Below are 20,410 nucleotides of genomic sequence, written 5' to 3' on the forward strand. Positions count from 1 at the left end.
CTTTGATTGACAGCTCAAATGCCCTATCTTAGTGCTGAACCCTGCTGGTGCTTGGGCACAGATACCTGAATTCCATTGCCCTTCCTGCCCCACCTCTCCCCACCCTTGCAGACACACGCATCAATCCTTCACTTCAGGCAAGAATCAAAGCATCAAGGGCTTGTTACTAGTCACAGCTTCAAAGATCGTCTATCCCATTCCCTCATTTCACAGAGGAAGGGACCTCAGAAGAGCAGATGTAACTTGCCTGAGGTCACAGAGCACTCATGTAGCTAGGATTAGAGCCCAGGTTTTCTGATTCTGGGCTAATTAGCCTAAGGTCCCTTCCACTAACCGTAATTGCGAGCTTTAATGAGGCTTGGGTTGTCCCAGAAGTGAACCCTTTCACACATACACACACGAACACACACGCACTCTTATACACTGTGCTTCTGTGTGATAGTTTCACATTTGGAAACAGGGTGAAAGGTTGATGGTCAGGAAGGGCCTGGAGATCAGAAGAGCCTCTCTGCCCCCGGAACTCCTTTTTCCAGCTCCACTGATCTGCAACCTCCAGGTTCTGCTTAATGAGAGGACAGCAGGCCCCAGGACAACAGGCACCTACTGCCCTAACTCACCAAGGATGGCCTGCATCAGAAAGCAAATGTCCTCATTTATCTGGGAGAAAGGCCTCTTTTAAGTAGAGGCCATGGCCAGAAACAAAATTATAAGGAAGTACTTGGGCTCACCTGCATTTGCCAGGCAGCCTCTGCTGAGTGCCTGCTGCGTGCAGGCCTGGTGCTGTGTGCCACAGATGGTGCCCATGCCCGAGGCCGGCTCTCCTAGCAGCCTGCGGCTTCTGCCCATGGGCTGGGCCTTCAGGATGCTACCACAGCATAGCCAGAACCAAATATGCAGCTCAGTCTGTTGTTCACTGAGTAGCCTCTCTTAAGGGGAGAGGAGGATTTGGGGAGGGAGCAGGGACTGAAACCATTCTCACCAAGGTTCCAATGACCTCTCAATGATCTAGTCATCATTTCTGAATCATTTTTCTTGTTTGATTCCCTGCTGTATCTGATATATCCTTGCAACTCTCTCCTCACTTGGTTCCATGACCCACTGTGTCCTGGCTGTCCTTCTCCTGTGCTGACAACTCCTTCTCCATCTCCTTTGCTTGCCCTCTGTCCACCTCTTAAATGCTAGTGTTCCCCAACACTCTGGCCTTTGCTCATTTCTTATTTTACATGCTCTTCCTCAAAAACTTCATCCAGTCCTTTGAATTTTTTTAATTGAGTATCGTTGATTTACAATATTGTGTTAGTTTCAGGTGTACAGCATAGTGATGCAGTGCTTTCGCAGATTATATCCTATTACAGGTTATTACAAGATATTGGGTATAATCCCCTGCGCTATACAGTAAATCCTCATTGCTTCTCTATTTTATGTAGTTTGTTCATCTCATACCCCTAATTTGTCCCTCTCTGCCTCCCTCTCCCCTTTGGTAACCACGAGTTTGTTTTCTATGTCTGTGAGTCTGTTTCTGTTTTGTATATACATTCAGTTGTATTATTTTTTAGATTCCACGTATAAGTGATACCATATAGTATTTGCCTTTCTCTGTCTGGTTTCACTAAGCATAATATTCTCTAGGTCCATCCACATTGCTACAAATGGCAATATTTTATTCCTTTTTATGGCTAATATTCCATTATATATATATAGAGAGAGTAGGCCCTCAAGTTAAAGGGACCAAAGAACACTATAGGAAGAGTGTGTGTGGGGGGTTAATGGGAATACCAGGGGAAAATGATAGAGGCAGGGGTAGGCGCAGGGGCTACTTCAAATAAGACGGTTTAACAGCGAAGGAGCCCTGGAGAAACAGCGACCCAAAATACCACAGGAACGGGAGCTCCCCTCCGGGAGCGCCCCTCCCGGTCTTGGACAGTACCCTTCGTCCCATCCGGCGGCGCACCTCCCAAGCCTGGAACTACAAATCCCAGAGGCCCCTGCGGCACAGACAGGACGTGTCCTGTCTGCCTGTGGGTACGATGAGGGGCGGTGGCCGGGCGGCGGGAGATTCAAACCTGGAAGAAGGAGAAACATGGAAGGGAGAGGAACGGGCCCGTCCCGGGCGACCTGTGAGTGCCAGAAGGGGCCGAGAAGGGTCCGGCAGTGATGCCACTGGTCGGGGACTCGGCGGTCCTGGGAGAGGTTGGGGCTGGGGTTGGGCGCAGGGCCAACCAAGCAAGGGGCGGCCGAACTGTGCTCAGTGGGGAGGGAGCATTCAGCCCGGACTCCTGCGGGCGGGAGTAAACCTGTGAGCTGCGAAACGCTCCGACTTCTGTGTCGTGCTTCAAAGCTTACAAAGAGTTTTCTCACTTATTCCCAAATTCTGGGGCTCCTGGGCTGGGAGAATGTAGGTGGTCTGGATGGCCCCTTAAAAATTCGGCAGTTACTCTTGGCTACCATACTTGCTAAGCGCTACCGGGGGACGGGACGCCTAAAAAGGCCTGCGGGGGCTTCCTTGACTTTTTGATGCTTCTTTGAGACAATGCCTCTCAAACTTGACGGTGTCGGAATTACCCGGGGAGCTAATTTAAAATGCAGATTCCTGAATCCTATCCCAGAGCTTTAGCAACTATAGGTCTCGACTTGGGCCCATAATCTGCATTTATAACAAGCACCGCTGTGCTTCTTCCATCACCCCACATAATTGTGATGCGGGTAGTCCAAGTACCACACTTTCAAAAACATTGCTTTAGAAAGAGAGACTGGGGTCCGAAAAATGGGACCGCGGAAAGGTTTCCATCTGACCTTCTGAAAGAAAAGCAAAATCTACTCCTTTCCCTTGCTCTCCATTAGGATTCAAAAAGCGAAGTCCACGTCCACCTATCTGTTGAAGGAAAGCTAGTTCCAGATCTGAAAAGGACAGGAAAACTGATTTTTTTTTTTTAAGACTCTGTGTGTGTGTACAAAGTCCCGCCCATCTCTCACAGTCCTCAATTCATAACTCTGAAGTGATGTCACTCACTGGTTTATTTTCCATGCTTAGCAACCAAAACTTGTTTCTTGTACACCCCCCTCAGAAGAACTGATGATTTCCTGCGATTGGCCAGTGCTTTCCAATTTGAACATGGAGGGGTGTGTGTGTGTGTTTGTGTTTTAACTTGCTTAACTGACAATTCAAAGAAGCCCTGCCCCTGCCCCAATCATATTGCAGGATATGCAACATAATGAAAAGAGAGAAAGAGTTGGAACAACATTAAGTGCTGAGTCAAAGACATTTGCTAAGCTCTGTCTCTGTTTTCAAGCTCTCTGACTTTATTTTCTTGGTGTATGTGTGTAGCTTTCTCTCATTTTGTCGGCTTTTGTATTGTCTTCCCTAAGGAGACTAGAGAGATAGGGGAGAGGAGGGGGGAAAAGGATAAAAGGAGGCTGTGGCTAAGGCAGAATATGAATGCTGTCTCATTTCAGGGATTTCCTGTTCTTGAGTTTGGGAGTCAGAGATTGTCTGCATTTTATTTAGCTTGGAGACTATTTTACTCTTCAGGTGACCTATACCGAAAGGGAGAGTAAATACACCTTTGTGATCTTTTAAAATTCTCTGTCCTTCCACTTAAACCCAAGTGAGTGGCTTTTTTTCACATGGTTCCCTCTGTTGAACTGCCTTTTCTCCCTTTCTGCCTGTTCATTCAAGATTCTACTCACAGGTAGAATCCTTTGCTTCCTCTGCTGCTTCCATAGACTATTTTTATTTATTTATTGGAGTATAATTGCTTTACAATGTTGTGTTAGTTTCTGCTGTACGATGAAATGAATCAGCTATATGTATACCTATATCCCCTCCCTCTTGGACCTCCCCACCCCCCCGACATCCCACCCATCTAGGTCATCACAGAGCACCGAGCTGAGCTTCCTGTGCTTTATACCTTGTCCCCACTAGCTATCTATTTTACACATGGTAGTGTATATATGTCCATCGTACTCTCCCAGTTTGTCCCACCTTCCCCTTCCCGCCCTGTGTCCACATGTCCGTTCTCTATGTCTACGTCCATAGACTATTCATGAGCTATGATCGCACTTCTCACATCAGGTTGAAGTTTTTTACTTACATGTTTTTCTCTTCTAATAATAATCTTTGTACTTCTTGAGAGTAGGGGTCCACTAGTCCAGTGCCTGACATATAGGAGGTATTGAATGAATGAATGGCTGCTGAATGATGAGTTCTAGTTAGTCCTGTTAACCTAGCCTCTGGGAGAGTACCTGAGGAGGATGACACAAGTACAGTTCTTGGAGAACTCAGAATCTAATTAGGGATAAAATGAGGAGCTAAGTTCCCAACCAAGGAGGGATCTGGACATTCCTACTAGGAGGTACTGAGGGAAGCGCAGTGAAGTAGGTTTTGGAAGGGGGAGGTCAGGAAGATGGCTAGAGGGGAAAGGGAAGGAATGCCTCCAATACAGGAAGGATCCCCTCTTAAAGGGTGGGGAGGCCTCCCTTTAACAGAGTGCTGACTAGGAAAGCTTTACTGGATGGGAGAGAAGATTGGAGCCAGTGTCCTGGGACTAGGGGGACAGACATGTGGGAGATGCCTCCGGTTTCCGAGCAAAGTTGCCTTAGAAAGTCTGTTAAGAAGAAGCTTGCTACAGCCCTCTGTCTAATGCTCCCCTCCTTGGTTCCTCAGATGAACGCCTCACAGCTGAGGAAATGGATGAGCAGAGGCGGCAGAACGTCGCCTATGAGTACCTGTGCCGGCTGGAGGAAGCCAAGCGGTGAGCAGAGCGACCGCCTCTTTCTGGTCTCCCTTTCCCACCCTGCCCACCCCAGGCACCTGCCCCCAAAGCAAATACAAAAAGACAAGAGTCCATTCTATGGGAAAGGGAAAGTTGAAATAGCATCTTTTTTTTCTTTCTTTCAGACTATTTTTTAGAGCAGTTTTAGGTTCGCAGCAAAATTAAGAGAAAGATACAGGGATTTTCCTCATGCTTCCTCCCCACAAACATACATAGCCTCCCCCATTATCAACAGCCCCCACAAGAGTTGTATGTTTGTTACAATTGGTGAACCTACTTGGACACATAATCCTCCAAAATCCATAGTTTGCCTTAGAGTTCACTCTTCATGTTGTATACTGTAGTCTATGAGTTTGGGCAAATGTATAATGACATAGCCATCCATCATTATAGTATCACAGAGTAGTTTCACTACCCTAAAAAGTCTCTGTTTCATTTATTCATTCCCTCTGCCGCACCCCCACCCCCACCCCCAACTCCTGGCAACCACTCATCTTTTTACTGTCTCCATAGTTTTGCCTTTTCCAGAATTTCACATACCTGGAATAATACAATATGTAGGCTTTTCAGATGGGCTTCTTTTACTTAGTAATATGCATTTAAATTTTCTCCATGTCTTTTCATTGCTTCCTAGCTCAGTTTTTACTAGTGCTGAATAATATCCCATTGTCTAGATGTACCACAGTTTATTAATCAATTCACCTATTGAGGATCATCTTGGTTGCTTCCAAGTTTGGGCAGTTATGAATAGAGCTGCTATAAACATCCTTGTGCAGGTTTTTATGTAGATGTAAGTTTTCTACTCCTTTGGCTAAATACCAAAGAGCACAACTGCTGGATCATATGGTAAGAGTATGTTTAGTTTTGTAAGAAACCACCAAACGGCTTTCCAAAGTGGTTGTACAATTTTGTATTCCCACCAGCAACGAATGAGAATTCCTGTTGCTCCACATCCTCAGCAGCATTTGGTGTTATCGGTGTTCCAGATTTTGACAATTCTAATAGGTGTATATTGGTATCTCACCATTGTTTTAATTCACATTTCCCTGATGACATATGATGCGAAGCATCTTTTCAGATGCTTCTTTGCCATCTGTATATCTTCTTTGTATATCTTTCTTTGGTGAGGTGTCTGTTAAGGTCTTTGTCCCATTTTTTAATCAGACTGTTTGTTTTCTTACTGTTGAGTTTTAAGAGTTCTTTGGATATCTTGGGTAACAATCTTTTATCAGATGTGTCTTTTTTTTTTTTTTTTTTTTTTTTTTTTTTGCGGTACGCGGGCCTCTCACTCTTGTGGCCTCTCCCGTTGCGGAGCACAGGGTCCGGACGCGCAGGCTCAGCGGCCATGGCTCGCGGGCCCAGCTGCTCCGCGGCATGTGGGATCTTCCCAGACCAGGGCACGAACCCGTGTCCCCTGCGTCGGCAGGCGGACTCTCAACCACTGCGCCACCAGGGAAGCCCAGATGTGTCTTTTTTTAAATAATTATTTTATTTTATTTTATTTATTTATTTTTGGCCGTGCCATGTGGCTTGTGGGATCTTAGTTCTCTGACCAGGGATTGAACCTGGTCCCTGGCAGTGAAAATGCCGAGTCCTAACCACTGGACCGTCAGGGAATTCCCTCAGATGTGTATTTTGCAAATATTTTCTTTTGCAAATATTTTCGCCCAGTCTGTGGCTTGTCTTATTATTTTCTTGACATTGCCTTTTGTAGAGCAGAAGTTTTAATTTTAGTGAAATCTAGCTTATTAATTATTTCTTTCAAGGATTGTGCCTTTGGTGTTGTATCTAAAAAGTCATTGCCATACCCAAGGTCATCTAGGTTTCCCCGTTGCCTTCTAGGAGTTTTACAGTTTTGCGTTTTACTTGGAAGTTGATGCTCCATTTTGAGTTGATTTTTATGAAGGGTGTAAGGTCTAGGTCTAGGTTCATTTTTTGCATGTCGATGTCTAGTTATTCCAGCACCATTTGCTGAGGAGACTATCTTTGCTCCATTGTACTGCCTTTGCTCCTTTGTCAAAGATCAATTGACTATATTTATATGGGTCTCTGTTCTGTTCCACTGATCTATTTGCCTATTCTTTCACCAGTACCACACTGTCTTGATTACTGTGGCTAAGTCAGGTAGTGTTAGTGTACCAGCTTTGCTCTTCTCCTTCAATATCATGTTGGCTACTCTGGGTATTTTGTCTCTCCATGTAAATTTTAAGAGTCCCATGCTCCACCGACTGAGTTAGCTGGGTGTGCCTCCATGTAAACTTTATTTTTATTTATTATTATTATTATTTTTAATTTATTTTTGGCTGAGTTGGGTTTTCGTTGCTCTGCGCAGGCTCTCTCTAGTTGCCGCGAGCGGGAGCCACTCTTCACCGTGGTGCGCGGGCTTCTCATTGCGGTGGCCTCCCCCGTTGCAGAGCACGGGCTCCAGGTGCGAGGTCTTCAGTAGTTGTGGATCGCGGACTCCAGAGCGCAGGCTCAGCAGCTGTGGCGCACAGGCCTAGCTGCTCCGCGGCATGTGGGATCCTCCCGGACCAGGGCCCGAACCTGTGTCTTCTGCATTGGCAGGCGGATTCCCAACCACTGCGCCACCAGGGAAGCCCCCATGTAAACTTTAGAATCAGTGTGTGGAGATCCACAAAACAACTTGCTGGGGTTTTGATTAGGACTGCATTGAATCTATAGCTCAGGTTGGGAAGAACCAACATTTTGACAATATTGAGTCTTCCTATCCATGAGTATGGACTATCTCTCCATTTATTTAGTTCTTTGATTTCATTCATCAGAGTTTTGTAGCTTTCCTCATGTAGATCTTGTACATATTTTGTTAGATTTATACCTAAGTATTTCATTTTGGGGAGTGCTAATGTAAATGGTATTGTGTTTAATTCAAATTCCACTTGTTTGTTGCTGGTGATTTGGAAAGCAGTTGACTTTTATTTTATTTGTTTATTTATTTATTAAACATCTTTATTGGAGTATAATTGCTTTACAATGGTGTGTTAGTTTCTGCTTTATAATATTTTATTTTATTATTTTTATATTTATTTAATTTATTTATTTGGTGGCACCAGGTCTTAGTTGCAGCAGGTGGGCTCCTTAGTTGCAGCTTGCAGGCTTCCTAGCTGCAGCTTGCCAGCTTCTTAGTTGTAGCACATGTGCTCCTTAGTCGTGGCCGGCGGGCTCCTTAGTTGTGGCTGGCGGGCTTCGTAGTTGTGGCTCGCGGGCTCCTTAGTTGTGGCATGCATGTGGGATCTAGTTCCCTGACCAGGGATCAAACCCAGGCCCCCTGCATTGGGAGCACAGAGTCTTAACCACTGCACCACCAGGGAAGTCCCACAATTGACTTTTATATATTAACCTTGTCTTTTGCAACCTTGCTATAATCACTTATTAACGCCACAAGTTTTCTGGTATCATGCTTTCAGATTTTCTACAAAGACAGTCATGCCATCTGTGAACAAAGACAACATCACGTCCTTTTATCCCCTTACATACTTTAATACATATCTCTATATATGGACACTTGGTTACATAACCACAATACCATTATAATACCCACCTAAGTCATCCATTAATCCTTGGATCAACACCCAGGCCATCTTCAAATTTTCCTGATTGTCTGAAAAAATCATTTATTTTTACAGTTGGCTTATTCAGTTAAGGATCTGAAAGAGTTCACATTTTACATTTGGTTGTTATGTACTACTAAGTCTTCTTTCATCTGGAACTGACATAAACAGTTCTTTATGTCATTGACTTGTTGAAGAAACCGGGTCATTTGTCCTGTAGAACATCCTACATTCTGGCTTTGTCTATTCGCTTCCTGTGTCCCTCAACGTGTTCTTCTGTACCCCATATTTCCTGTGAATGGATGTTGGCTCTAAAGACAGGATAAATGCTTAATTCTTTCCTTTTAATCAATAGCATATTTTTAATGTTCTCCAAAGAAAGTAGGTAGGATGGGGTAGATAGAAAACCAGGGTGTTTCTGTCAGGGAAGGCATGAAGGGAGGTGTGACTAGCTCTCTCTTTGAAAACAGATCTTTCCTATAGGCCCCAATATGCGGAGAAGCCCTTATTCTCTCCCTCATACAATCATCAGCCATAATAATACTTTACATTTATATTCAAAGTGTTTTCACATTCATTAAGTCATTTAATCCTGGCAGCTGCCCACTGAAGCAGGAGGTACAGGTGGTATCTTCATTTTGCAGATTATACAGCTGAGGCCCAGAGAGGTGAAGTGAGGGAGATGGCATGGAAAGCAGGTCTTCTGCTTCGAAGGGCTGTGACCTTTCTCTCCCTTTGTGCTGCTCCCCTCGCTTCAACCCTGGGGCTTCCCTACTCCCCTCATCATCATCAAAGCTGGGTTATGTGCTGTGTAGACATGACTTTTGTATACCTGGGTTCTCAGAACTTGCAGAATAAGAGAAGTGAGCAGGTACAATTTGGTTCAACAGTCAAATGCATAACCAGACTGAGTGAGAGGTTATATCATGTAACAGGTAAGAGCCTGTTTAAGCCTCACTGAAGATGGGCAGCTTCAGTATCTGTCAGGGAAGATGTATAGGGTGGGTGGGGGCTGAGGATAGGCCAATCCAGGTGTTTGCGGCAGCTTGGGAGAAGGTGGGAACAGCCAGGCAATGGGCAGAGAGGGGAGTTGGGAGTAGGACAGGAACAGGAGGCAGGAGAGAGTGAGAGGCTGCCTAGGGGGAGAGAGGGAGTGAGGGAAGGTCTTGTGGTTGGAATGAAGTGCTGTGGCTTGCCAGAGCGGGTGAGAAGCTTCTCTCTGCTCTCAGCTGGATGGAGGCCTGCCTGAAGGAGGAGCTTCCTTCCCCGGTGGAGCTGGAGGAGAGCCTCCGGAACGGAGTGCTGCTGGCCAAGCTGGGCCACTGTTTTGCACCCTCTGTGGTTCCCCTGAAGAAGATCTATGACATGGAGCAGCTACGGTACCAGGTGGGGAGCAGAGGTCTCTACTTTCTACCTTCTTCCTCTCAAACTATCTGTTCTCAAAGTTGTGAGAGTGGGGTGACCATATAATTTATTGTCCAAACCTGGGTACTATTGAGGATAAAATGGGTGCTAGTAATCATTGCACTGGAACAACGGGTTTCAATTGGTGTCTTGCAGCTAGGCGGTGTGTACTACGCTTAGCAGCAAGGGGCATTTGCTAGGTGGGCTTTGAGATGCCTCTGATATGAGAGCTTCCAAGCAGACTTTTCCACCCACAGTCTACACTCAGAGGCTTGTGAGCTTTGCCACCTTAAGTTACTTCCGGGACATGCTGCTCTAGTCAACCCAACCCGCCTCTCCTTCCCATCCCAGCTCCGGACTCCCCTTTCCCAGGAAGCCTTACTAGCTTGCTAATCCCATCCCTGTGCCATCCTTCCCAAATGACCCACTGGGTCATCCATCCCTGGTGGTTTCTCTCTGTTTTTGTGTCTCTGTCCTGGGGGGATGGGAAATCCATAGCACAGGGTCCTCTGCCCCCACCCCTTGAATCTTCAAGCTGTGGTCTGGGCTCTACCCAGAGGGAACCCTGAGAACTGTGGAAATAGATTCTCTTCTCTTTCCTTCCCTTTTAGGCAACTGGCTTGCATTTCCGTCACACAGACAACATCAACTTTTGGCTGTCTGCAGTAGCCCACATCGGTCTGCCTTCGGTAACATTGGGTCTCAGGATTGGGGTTCATCTTTGCTCTTCACCAGTACTCGCACCTCCACCACACACATGCTTTATCTCCCTGGCACTCTTTAGTGCTCATCTCCATGTGTCTTCTAAATGAACTTGATCTAAGAGTTTAAGTTCCCTGAGGCTGTATGTCTTTGAACCATGTTACTTGGTCTCTGTCTTCACTTCCTTGTGGGTAAGGGAAGTGAAGGGAGGTGAAGGCAACCTGGCCCAGGATGCATTGTTGCATTGTTCCCATTAGTCAGTGAGGCCCCTATGTAACGCAGGAGGTGGGCCTCATGTTGGCCAGCCATCTTTCCACCAGAATTGCATAGTGTGAAGCAAGGACACACCACATCCTTAGGCGGTAGACTTGGAAGCCTAGGCCAGGACCCCAACTGGACACATGCTGCATGTCCTCTCACTCTTTGACTCTCAGTTTGTTTCTCATCTGTAAAGTGGGGATAGTAATCCCTCCCCTGTCTTCCTTATAAGGTTGTCAGGAAGATCACATGATCTGTGTGAATTCCTTTTGTGAATTATAAAGAACTATACAAATTAAGGCATAAGATTCTGTAGTGTTTTTCTTCACTGTAGAAGGCAATTATAAGACAAGGAAATAACAGTTAAGACAGACGCTTTGGTGAGAGGCAGATCAATAGAGGCCATGTGTTCTCAGTGAGGCTAGAACCCTTTTAAGTCTCTAGATTTGGTCTTTTCTTATGTATCTAAGGTAACCAAGAGGTATTGAGGTTAAACCTCATTACAGTCGCCAGGTGGCATGAGAAATCATGCCTGGGGTTACTCAGTTCTTAGAGGGGCCCCCACTGATCAGAGACCTTTGGCTTGAAGACAGGGGTGGCATGCCCTGACCCTTTGCAGTCCTTGGCGGTGTGTGTTTCATTAGGCCCCTTGTGGAGTCATGGCCAGCTCCCAGCATGCCACCTTTCTGGCAAGAGTCCAAGGTGAGGGGCACAGGCTGGCTGTGTCTGTAGGATGAAAAGGGGGCCTGTTTCTCCTGGAGCATGTGGCCTGCGTCCTATAGCCTTGATAGCCTTGTCTGGCGTTTGGTTAATCTGGGGCTGTGTGTCCGTGGCTGGGTCTTGGCTTAGCATGTGTCCCCAATGCCTTTCTTTTACACTGAGTGTGTGGATGCAGTGCTGACTGTAAAGAGTTGGGGAGATTGACCCAGAAGCCCCAGGTCAGAGAAGAAACCCATTCCTCAGCCCCTCTCTCCATATCTGGTGCTGCTTCAAAGTCTTCAATGGCAGTAATTGGCTGGTTTCCCCTCTAGACCTTCTTGCCAGAGACCACGGACATTTATGACAAGAAGAATATGCCCCGGGTGGTCTACTGCATCCATGCACTCAGGTGAGAGACCGAGACTTTTGTCATCCAAGTTCCTCTAGGTGGATGCAACCAACAGTCAACAGCAACAAACATTGCAGCAGGGAGGATGGAAGATAGACCACAGGGAACACTTCTCAGAGGGACATTTTTGATCTACATAGTTTAGACTTATGTGCATGCTGGAGGGCACATTTATGTGCGATCTGTGTGGATGAAGGGAAAGAGCAGGCAGGGAAGAGTGTTCAGCTTGTGACCGGGGTGCAAGGAAGTCAGATTAGGATGCATCTGGAGTGTCACATGCCATCAGCGTGAATGGAGAAGGCTATCTAGTCCTACTCGCAGCCAGCCATCAGCAACCAGTTGGCTAAAGCATAGAAAGTAATTGACCAGTTCCTATGTCCATCATGTCGTCTCTTCCTGACTTCATTTCCCACATCCTTTGAGGACTCTGTGCCTTAGCTTAGTGGGTCTCTGCTTGCTATGCCCTTTCCATCCTCCATCTCCATCCAGTGACCTGCCACTGAAATGTGTCCTTCCCTGTGAAGCCTTCGCAATCCCCCCAGAGCTCCTACAGCATCTTATTTTTCTGCTATGGCATTGCCTTGTGCTGACTTACAATAACCTCTCTCCCTGTGAATGGGGGATGACTTGTGGGCAGGTGCTGTATGGTCTTCATCTCCAAGTCCCCATAGTATCTCCTGCAAACCTATTATAGTCAGCATGTGAAAATGAATAGACCCCAATGCCTTCCATTGTTTCCTAGTCTCTTCCTCTTCCGGCTGGGATTGGCCCCTCAGATACATGATCTATATGGGAAAGTGAAATTCACAGGTAAGCCCAGCTCCTTCCCCAGCCACCACAGTCTGGGCAGGTCTTGGGGGTGCTGGGCCTGATGAAGCGCATCCGTGCTATCATTGCAGCTGAGGAACTCAGCAACATGGCCTCTGAACTAGCTAAATATGGCCTCCAGCTGCCTGCCTTCAGCAAGATCGGGGGCATCCTGGCCAATGAACTCTCGGTGGATGAGGCTGCAGGTAGAGACCAGGCTCCCCTGCTGGGGTAGCTCAGTGAGTATGGGAGGACTCTGAACCTTATAGCCCCTGCATAAATCCTGGATACTTCTCATCATAGGCAGGGCCAACAGCCTACCTGGCTTGCCTGGCCCCTGTGGATGGAAAAAGGGGATGACGTCAGAGTGGGGTCTGCAGCTGGTTACGCTGTAGCTGGACTGGGGTTTGCTCTGGCATCCTGACCTTGTCTTCATGTCCCCTCCTAGTCCATGCAGCTGTTCTTGCCATCAATGAGGCAGTGGAGCGAGGAGTGGTCAAGGACACCCTGGCTGCCTTGCAGAATCCCAGTGCTCTGCTGGGGAATCTTCGAGAGCCTCTGGCAGCCATCTACCAGGAGCTGCTGGCCCAGGCCAAGATGGAGAAGGCTGCCAATGCCAGGAACCGCGTAAGGAGCCTTGGATGGCAGGGGCCGAAAAGCTGGGTGGCCTGGAAAATCTCGAGTGAAACCAGGACTCCTATTTGTCCTGTCTCCGGAATCCAAAGTTGCCTAGAGAAACTAACTTGTCAGTTATTTTTGAGAAACAGGAGAGGAACTCAGGAGAATAATGGGAATTCAAAAGAGAAGATAGGGGAAAATGTTCTCGGGCAGGGCTGAGAGACTGGAATGTAGAACTGGATGAGATTAGACCGGAGATTCCAAAGGGTAGTTCAACTTAACTGTGTCAGTGCCAGGGGGTTAGATCCCACGATTTCCCCAGATTCCTTCCAACCAGACTGACCTTTGGCCTTTGGAAGACCCCCCAGAAGAAGAAATAGTTATAGACAGGGAGGGAGGGGTAAGAAAGATTGAATTGGTTTTCCCAGGTTCCCCTCTCAATGTAGTTTTTGCAGAATGATGGAGAAAGCCAGGACATCTATGACTGCTACCTAACTCAGGCTGAAATCCAGGGCAACATCAACCATGTCAATGGTAAGAGAGAAAGGCCAGGAGGGGTTTGAAGGGTAAGCCCCCGCCTAGGGAGTTATGGGGTTGGCTTCTCTCAGGCCAGAAGACCCATGACCTCACTTGGGCCAACACTTATTTCAAGGGAAGTTCAAAGTCAAGGCTGTGTGTGCTCTGTTTTATGTCTGTTAACGTCTGGAGAAGTGGTTGCTGTCAAGGGGGCTTCTGTTTGAATGGACATCCATAGAGTGGACAGAGGCAAAGGGGCAGGCTTTTCAGCTCTTGGTCCCGGGGGCAGTTGGTCTGGGGTCCTTCAAGAAGAGAGTTTGGAGAATGGATGGGGGTAGGAGATCAGGGCAGGAGAGGCTGCTTGAAAGCCCAGGATGGAGCGTGCCTCTACCTTTTTAGGTCAGGATATCCTCAGGGTATGGGGTAGTGAGATGGGAAGGCTGTGAATATCAAGCTGAAGAATTTGGGCTGGGCCCTAGGAGCCCAGGGGGCAGGGGTGAGGGTAACCCTGGGCAGGCAGGAAGAGGGCTGAACTGGGGATATCAAGGGGTGGGCTTTCTCACACTATCCATTATGGAGTCTTGGTCTTTGCAGTCCATGGGGCTCTAGAAGTTGTTGATGATGCCCTGGAAAGACAGAGCCCTGAGGCCTTGCTTGAGGCCCTTCAAGACCCTGTCCTGGCCCTGCAAGGAGTGAGGAGAGACTTTGCAGACTGGTACCTGGAACAGCTGAGCTCAGACAGAGAGCAGAAAGCACAGGTCAGGCTCTGTCTATGACCTGCTACCTCCTCTATCTGACTATAGGATGGGGGAGGGCCTCACCACTGTCAATTCTTTGTATTCAGTAAGTACTGACTATATGTTTAAATGGTTAAATTACCCCAAAGCCTAACGGCCCACACTGATCAGCTTCTGCCTTCTGAGAATCTCTCATACTGACTGGGGGGGACCCAGGGGCAGTCCAGTAGGCAGTGATATGCTCCCCCATTGCTGAATTGAGGCCTCAAGTTAGCAATCTTATTTTCAATGCTGTTGACTTTCTCCCTGACACTATATTTGTGTTGCCTGTGTTGTTATTTCAGATGCTTGCTGGGTAAGAAAGAGCCAGAGGTTAGAGATGAGTTCTGAGGGATGGGTGGGCCAGGCTAGTCTGCCTAAAGGGGAGAGGTGGGGTTGAGGGTGGGTGACTGGGTGGACCTGGGGCTCATGCTGGCAGCTCCTGAAGTATGTTCATGGTCCCAGGAGGACTCTCTTCTACTGTATCTCTTCCCTCTTCCAGGAGCTGGGCCTGGTGGAGCTTCTGGAAAAGGAGGAGGTCCAAGCTGGTGTGGCTGCAGCCAACATAAAGGGTGATCAGGAACAAGCCAGTAAGTCATCTCCAGACTGAGACCTGGTCTGGGTGTATCACTGGCTCTTGGGAGAGCATGTAACTCCTTTGCCAGCTTCTGTGTAGAGCAAGGTAGACTGCTGCCCGATTTTCCAGCTCCCCACCTAGTGTGCCCTATTCCTGGCCGCCTGGGGGGATGCTACAGGTAAGTTCATCAAGGCCCTGGAGATAATAACAGTCAGTACTGCACCAGGCTGGACTTCTAGGACAGGCAGTTTCCTTCTAGGCACCTCCCCTGTATTTTGACCGTTTCAACTTGGTTGAGTTCCTTTGGCTTCTGAAATATAGTGATGGCCCAGATGAGAGAGAAACTCATGATCCAGCTCAGTTTCCCTTAAAAACATGATATACAAATATAATTCTTTATTAAAAGAATGTGGGTTAGCGATTGTCTCCCTCCAAGGGGCTCAATCTGGATAGCAGGCGTGAAGAGAAATAGAGTGCCGAGGCGCCACGCAGCAGCCTGTGGACAACCACACCTGGCACGAATGCTTGCCTCCGACTGGACTTGCTCAGTCACCCTTCACCTTTGTCTGGCAGGGCTCTCTGTGGCTACCTCATGGAGCCCCCAGGCCGCTCTTGGCTAACTGCCTGCTTATCGCTCAGTTCCTTGCTGTTGCCTGAATAATCGCTCAAGCACAGATCTGATCTTAGCTTCTTTGTTGAACATCTTCAGACCGTCGTGGCTTCTTCCATATTTCTCCTAGACTTTAGTCCCATCTCCTCAGCATGGTAGGTGAGACCTTCCAAATGTCTCCCCCAACCCTTCTCTTCACATCCCACCAGCCCAGTTGAGTCAGATGACCTGTTCTTCCTTGACTGCCCACAGCTTTGCCCACTGCCAGGCCTCTGGTCCTCTGGATTACAGTTCTCCCACGTTTTCACCAGTGGAAAGCAGATGAAAATATCCTGCAGAGCTGCCTCAAATGCCTCCTCCTCTGTGAAATCTTCCTACTCTCTCCCCCTAGAATCCCTCCTCCCCCACGCTGCCAGTGGATTTGCAGGGAGGGGAAGTACCTCTCACATAGCGGTGGCAGCAATGCAATGTAGGTAATTTTGTATCCTTATTTTTCCCCAGTGGATTTTGTGCTCCTTGATGTCAATGCCCATATCTGCTTGGCATTTTATAAGCCCCAGCATTTGAAAACTAAAACTACATAGATACACCAGGGCCCCTTTTTAGCTTACTCTCGCCCTTTGCAGCCCAAATGGCTCCACCTTGGAGCTAGTTCCCTATTCTTCTGCACTGTCGTCAAGATTTGGTCCCTGGAGCCCCTTGACTAACTTCATCTTAGTTGTGCTACATAGCCTCCTGTCAATCTTATGCTCACCACCCTAGGAATTCACCTCTGCTATGACAGCCACCTGCTGAGCTACTCAACTTCTAGGCCTGACAAATTGCTTCTTCCGGAGCCTCTTCTTAAAGCGACCCAACCCCTTTCCCTCCTGAACATTTAGAAACGCATTTTGAACCTAGCAGAGGTTCAAAGCCATTTCCCCTCAGAGATCGCCAGCAGAACCTAGTTAGCCAGGAGAGTGGAAATGGCACTGGATGCCCAGCCTGTACAGCCTCTCCCTCCTCCCCTGCAGTGCTCCAGGCTGTGCAGAGGATCAACAAAGCCATCCGGAGGGGAGTGGCAGCTGACACCGTGAAGGAGCTGATGTGCCCAGAAGCCCAGCTGCCTCCAGTGTACCCCTTTGCATCAGCTGTGTACCAGCAGGAGCTGGCAGTGCTCCAGCGGCAGCAGCAGGGGGTAAGCCCTAGAAATGAGGATCCAGCTCTTGGGTTCCCAAGGAGCTGGAGGGATCAGAGCAGTCAGTCCAGAGCACCCATGAGGGCACCCTTAGATTCTGGCAAGAGATTAGGGGTGGGAGGTGGGCTACCATCCTTGCCATCCTGAGTGTATTATAATAGCAAATACCTTTGAGAAAACACTGCTTTAAACATTCATTTAATCCTAAAAGAACCCTATGAGATAAGTATTATTATTTCCATTTTAGAGATGAGGAAACAGATACAGAAGTTAAGTAACTTGCCCCAAACAGCTGTGGCTGGCAGTGCTGGGAGTGCATGCAAAGCTGAATATACTTGAAGCCTATGTTTTTAACCACTCTGCTGTCCCACCTCCCCCTGTCCATACAGCTTCTCTGACGGTGAGGTGATAGGGCCCTCCTGTAGGGACTTCCCAGCCTGTTGGAGGAGTTAGAACACACCCAAGGGCCCAGGCAGAGACACAGGGAGGAGTAGATGATGTAAATGGGAGATGACTTCACACTAGGGAAATGGAAGGGGCAGAGCTCAGGCTAAGTCTGGGAAGCCTTCTTGGAAGAGAGGAGACTCAATAAAGAATCCTGGGCTTCCCTGGTGGCGCAGTGGTTGGGAGTCCGCCTGCCGATGCAGGGGACATGTGTTCGTGCCCTGGTCCGGGAGGATCCCACATGCCGCGGAGCGGCTGGGCCCGTGAGCCATGGCCGCTGCGTCCGGAGCCTGTGCTCCGCAACGGGAGAGGCCACAAGAGTGAGAGGCCCGCGAACCGCAAAAACAAACAAACAAAAAAAGAATCCTAACCATAGCAGGCATCTATAGAGCATCGACTCCAGGCACGACACTCGGGAAGCTCATGGTCTCATTGTATGAGACTATAGTACAAGGAAGCATAAAATAAGTCCTAAGAAGTAAAGCATAGCGACTAATGTGGACTTTAGAGCCAGAATCCTTGAGTTAAATTTCAGCTCTACTGCCTCCTAGCTATGTGACCTTGGGCAAGCTATTTACCTCCTCTGCCCCTCAATTCATATATAAAATGGGAACAGTAATATATTTATTTCATAGGATTGTTGTAAGGATTAAATGAGTTAACATATGTGCTTAGAAGTGAGCCTGGCGTGAAATTTTTAGCCGCCATCATCATCATCATCATCATCATCATTATTATTATTTGTAGAGGACAGGAAGGGTGCTCCAGACAGGGAACAGCACAAGCAGGTATTTGAGAAGGATGAGAAGACTGGGCAGGGAAGGGGCCCTTGGGTGTGTAGCACAGCACTGAGGAGCCCACTTTATCTTGTTCTCAGTGTGCCCAGGGCCTAGTGCAGTTCTTGGTGTGTGGTAGGGACCAGAAAGGAGCAGGTAGAACTCACTGGTTGAATGTGGGCTCTGGTATCCGGCAGTTAGCTTTAACTTATATTACTTGACTATGGGTTCATCTGTGAAATAGGGATACTTACCTATTACCTCTTTGGCTTGTTATGAAAATTAACAGATAATGTGCACAGAGTACTTATACATTGAGCACATAGTAAGCACTCTCAAGTATTAAGTATGATTAATTATTAGTGAATGGATTAGGCCATAGGTGTTTTGAGACAGAGACTCTGGGATGTGGGAGAGTCTTGGGGGCAGGATGGCAGGCAGACCCCCGAGGCCCTTCACTAGCCCACTAGGGAATCAGCCCTCCTTCTGTTGTAGGAGCTTGGCCAGGAGGAGCTCTTCGTGGCCGTGGAGATGCTCTCAGCCGTGGTCCTGATCAACCGAGCTCTGGAGGCCAGGGATGCCAGCAGCTTCTGGAGCAGTCTGGTGAACCCCGCCACAGGGCTGGCCGAGGTGGAAGGAGAGAATGCTCAACGGTGAGAAAGGTTAAGGTTTAGCTGCATGTTGAGAGAGGGGATGGGTGGGTGATGGAGGGAATGTAGTCAAGAGTCCAAGTTCTTGTGCTCGGAGATTAGCCTTCTGCATGATGCCCTGTTCTCTGGCACAGGCCAACCCTCTGGGTCTATTTGCAGTTCCCTGGCCTGTGTTTCTCCTGGGAGTTGATGGGTTCACAGTCATTCCCCTTTCCTCCATTTATTTAATCTTTTATCACAAAGGTTTGAGTACCCACTCATGTGCCAGATACTTTTTTTTTTCAATTATTTATTTATTTATTTAGTTGCACCGGGTCTTAGTTGTGGCTCGCAGGCTCCTTAGTTGTGGCACATATGCTCCTTAGTTGCGGCCAGCAGGCTCCTTAGTTGTGGCATGCCAACTCTTAGTTGCAGCATGCATATGGGATCTAGTTCCCTGACCAGGGATTGAACCCAGTCCCCCTGCATTGGGAGCTCGGAGTCTTAACCACTGCTCCACCAGGTAAGTCCTGCCAGGTACTATTCTAGGTGCTGGGAAACAACAGTGAACAAAACACAGTTCCCTGCTCTCTAACTTATGTGCTAGTAGAGGGAGACAGACAAAAAAGAAACATGTCAAATGATTAGAAGAGCTATGGTGATTAAAAATACAGGGCAAAGCAGATAAAGGGTGGGGACATGGTAAGGGCAGTTTGTCTCTGCTACATAGTACGGTTATGGAAGCCTTCTTTGGTAGGGGGGTCATTTGGAGTGAGACCTAAAAGGCATAAGTGATGGCCATGAGCTATCCGGGGCACAGACCCTGAAAAAGAAGTGTCTTTGATGTGTTCAAAGAACACCAGGAAGCCACGAGGCGGAGTGGAGGGAGGGAGGGAAAATAATGGGAGAAGAAGTTGCAGAGGCTGGACCATGTAGGCCTCTGGCTTTTACTCTGAGTGAGGAAGGAAGCCACGGTGGGGGGGTTTAAGCGAGGAGGGAGATTATCTGACCTACTTTTAACAGGATCACTTTGGCTGCTGTGCCGAGAATCGACTACCGGGTTAGAAGGGAAGAAGCAGGGAAACCTGTTAAATGTCTGTTGGAGTAACCTGGGCGAGAGTTGATGGAGGCTTGGCCTAGTGTGGTAGCAGTGGAGGTGGCGAAAAGGAGCCAGATTTGGGGTATATTCTGATAGCTGAACTGACAGGATTTGGTTATGTGGTGGATATGGGGTGTGAGAGAGACTGGAGACGGGTATGACTCCCAAGATTTTTGGCCTGAGAAGTTGGAGTAAACGATTACCAAGATGGGAAAGACTGTGGGAAACGCAGGTTGAATGGCGGGGATCGGGAGTTTAGATGTTTGCTGCTGGGCTTGCGGTGAATTTTGGCGTTCACATGGAGATGCCGAGCAGGCAGCTGGCATTTATGAATGGGCTATTGGTGTACTTTTTGGAGTCATTAGAATGTGGTGTTTCAAGCCATGAGATTAGGTGAGATCACTTAGGGTGTGAGCACGGAGAGAGGAGAGGCCTGAAGACTGAGTCTTGGGATGCTCCGACATTTAGAAGTGAGGGAGGAACCAGCAGAGGAGACTTAGAAGGACAAGCTGTAAGGCGAGACGAGAACCAGGAGAATGTGACGTCCTGGAGGTCAAGTGAGGAAAGT

The 20,410-nt window shown here is 47.9% G+C and overlaps 1 protein-coding gene across 1 annotated transcript in view; it reads left to right on the forward strand.

Annotated features, from left to right (window-relative positions):
• Window positions 1-2,065: 2,065 nt before the first annotated feature.
• The window catches only part of IQGAP3 (IQ motif containing GTPase activating protein 3), a gene marked incomplete at its 3' end in the record, with an annotated part of 39,388 nt that continues 21,043 nt past the window's right edge, over window positions 2,066-20,410 (forward strand). Inside the window, exons 1-13 of the mRNA XM_082856041.1 lie at window positions 2,066-2,117; window positions 4,664-4,751; window positions 9,571-9,727; window positions 10,357-10,434; window positions 11,737-11,813; window positions 12,556-12,623; window positions 12,713-12,826; window positions 13,069-13,247; window positions 13,694-13,772; window positions 14,349-14,512; window positions 15,033-15,120; window positions 16,731-16,894; window positions 18,610-18,767. Coding sequence (XP_082712167.1) covers window positions 2,081-2,117; window positions 4,664-4,751; window positions 9,571-9,727; window positions 10,357-10,434; window positions 11,737-11,813; window positions 12,556-12,623; window positions 12,713-12,826; window positions 13,069-13,247; window positions 13,694-13,772; window positions 14,349-14,512; window positions 15,033-15,120; window positions 16,731-16,894; window positions 18,610-18,767 — 1,451 coding nt within the window. The 5' untranslated portion in view covers window positions 2,066-2,080. The remainder of the gene's footprint in view (window positions 2,118-4,663; window positions 4,752-9,570; window positions 9,728-10,356; window positions 10,435-11,736; window positions 11,814-12,555; window positions 12,624-12,712; window positions 12,827-13,068; window positions 13,248-13,693; window positions 13,773-14,348; window positions 14,513-15,032; window positions 15,121-16,730; window positions 16,895-18,609; window positions 18,768-20,410) is intronic.

This window comes from Leucopleurus acutus (assembly GCF_964270905.1).
Source record: "Leucopleurus acutus genome assembly, chromosome: 2".
Lineage (NCBI taxonomy): Eukaryota > Metazoa > Chordata > Mammalia > Artiodactyla > Delphinidae > Leucopleurus > Leucopleurus acutus.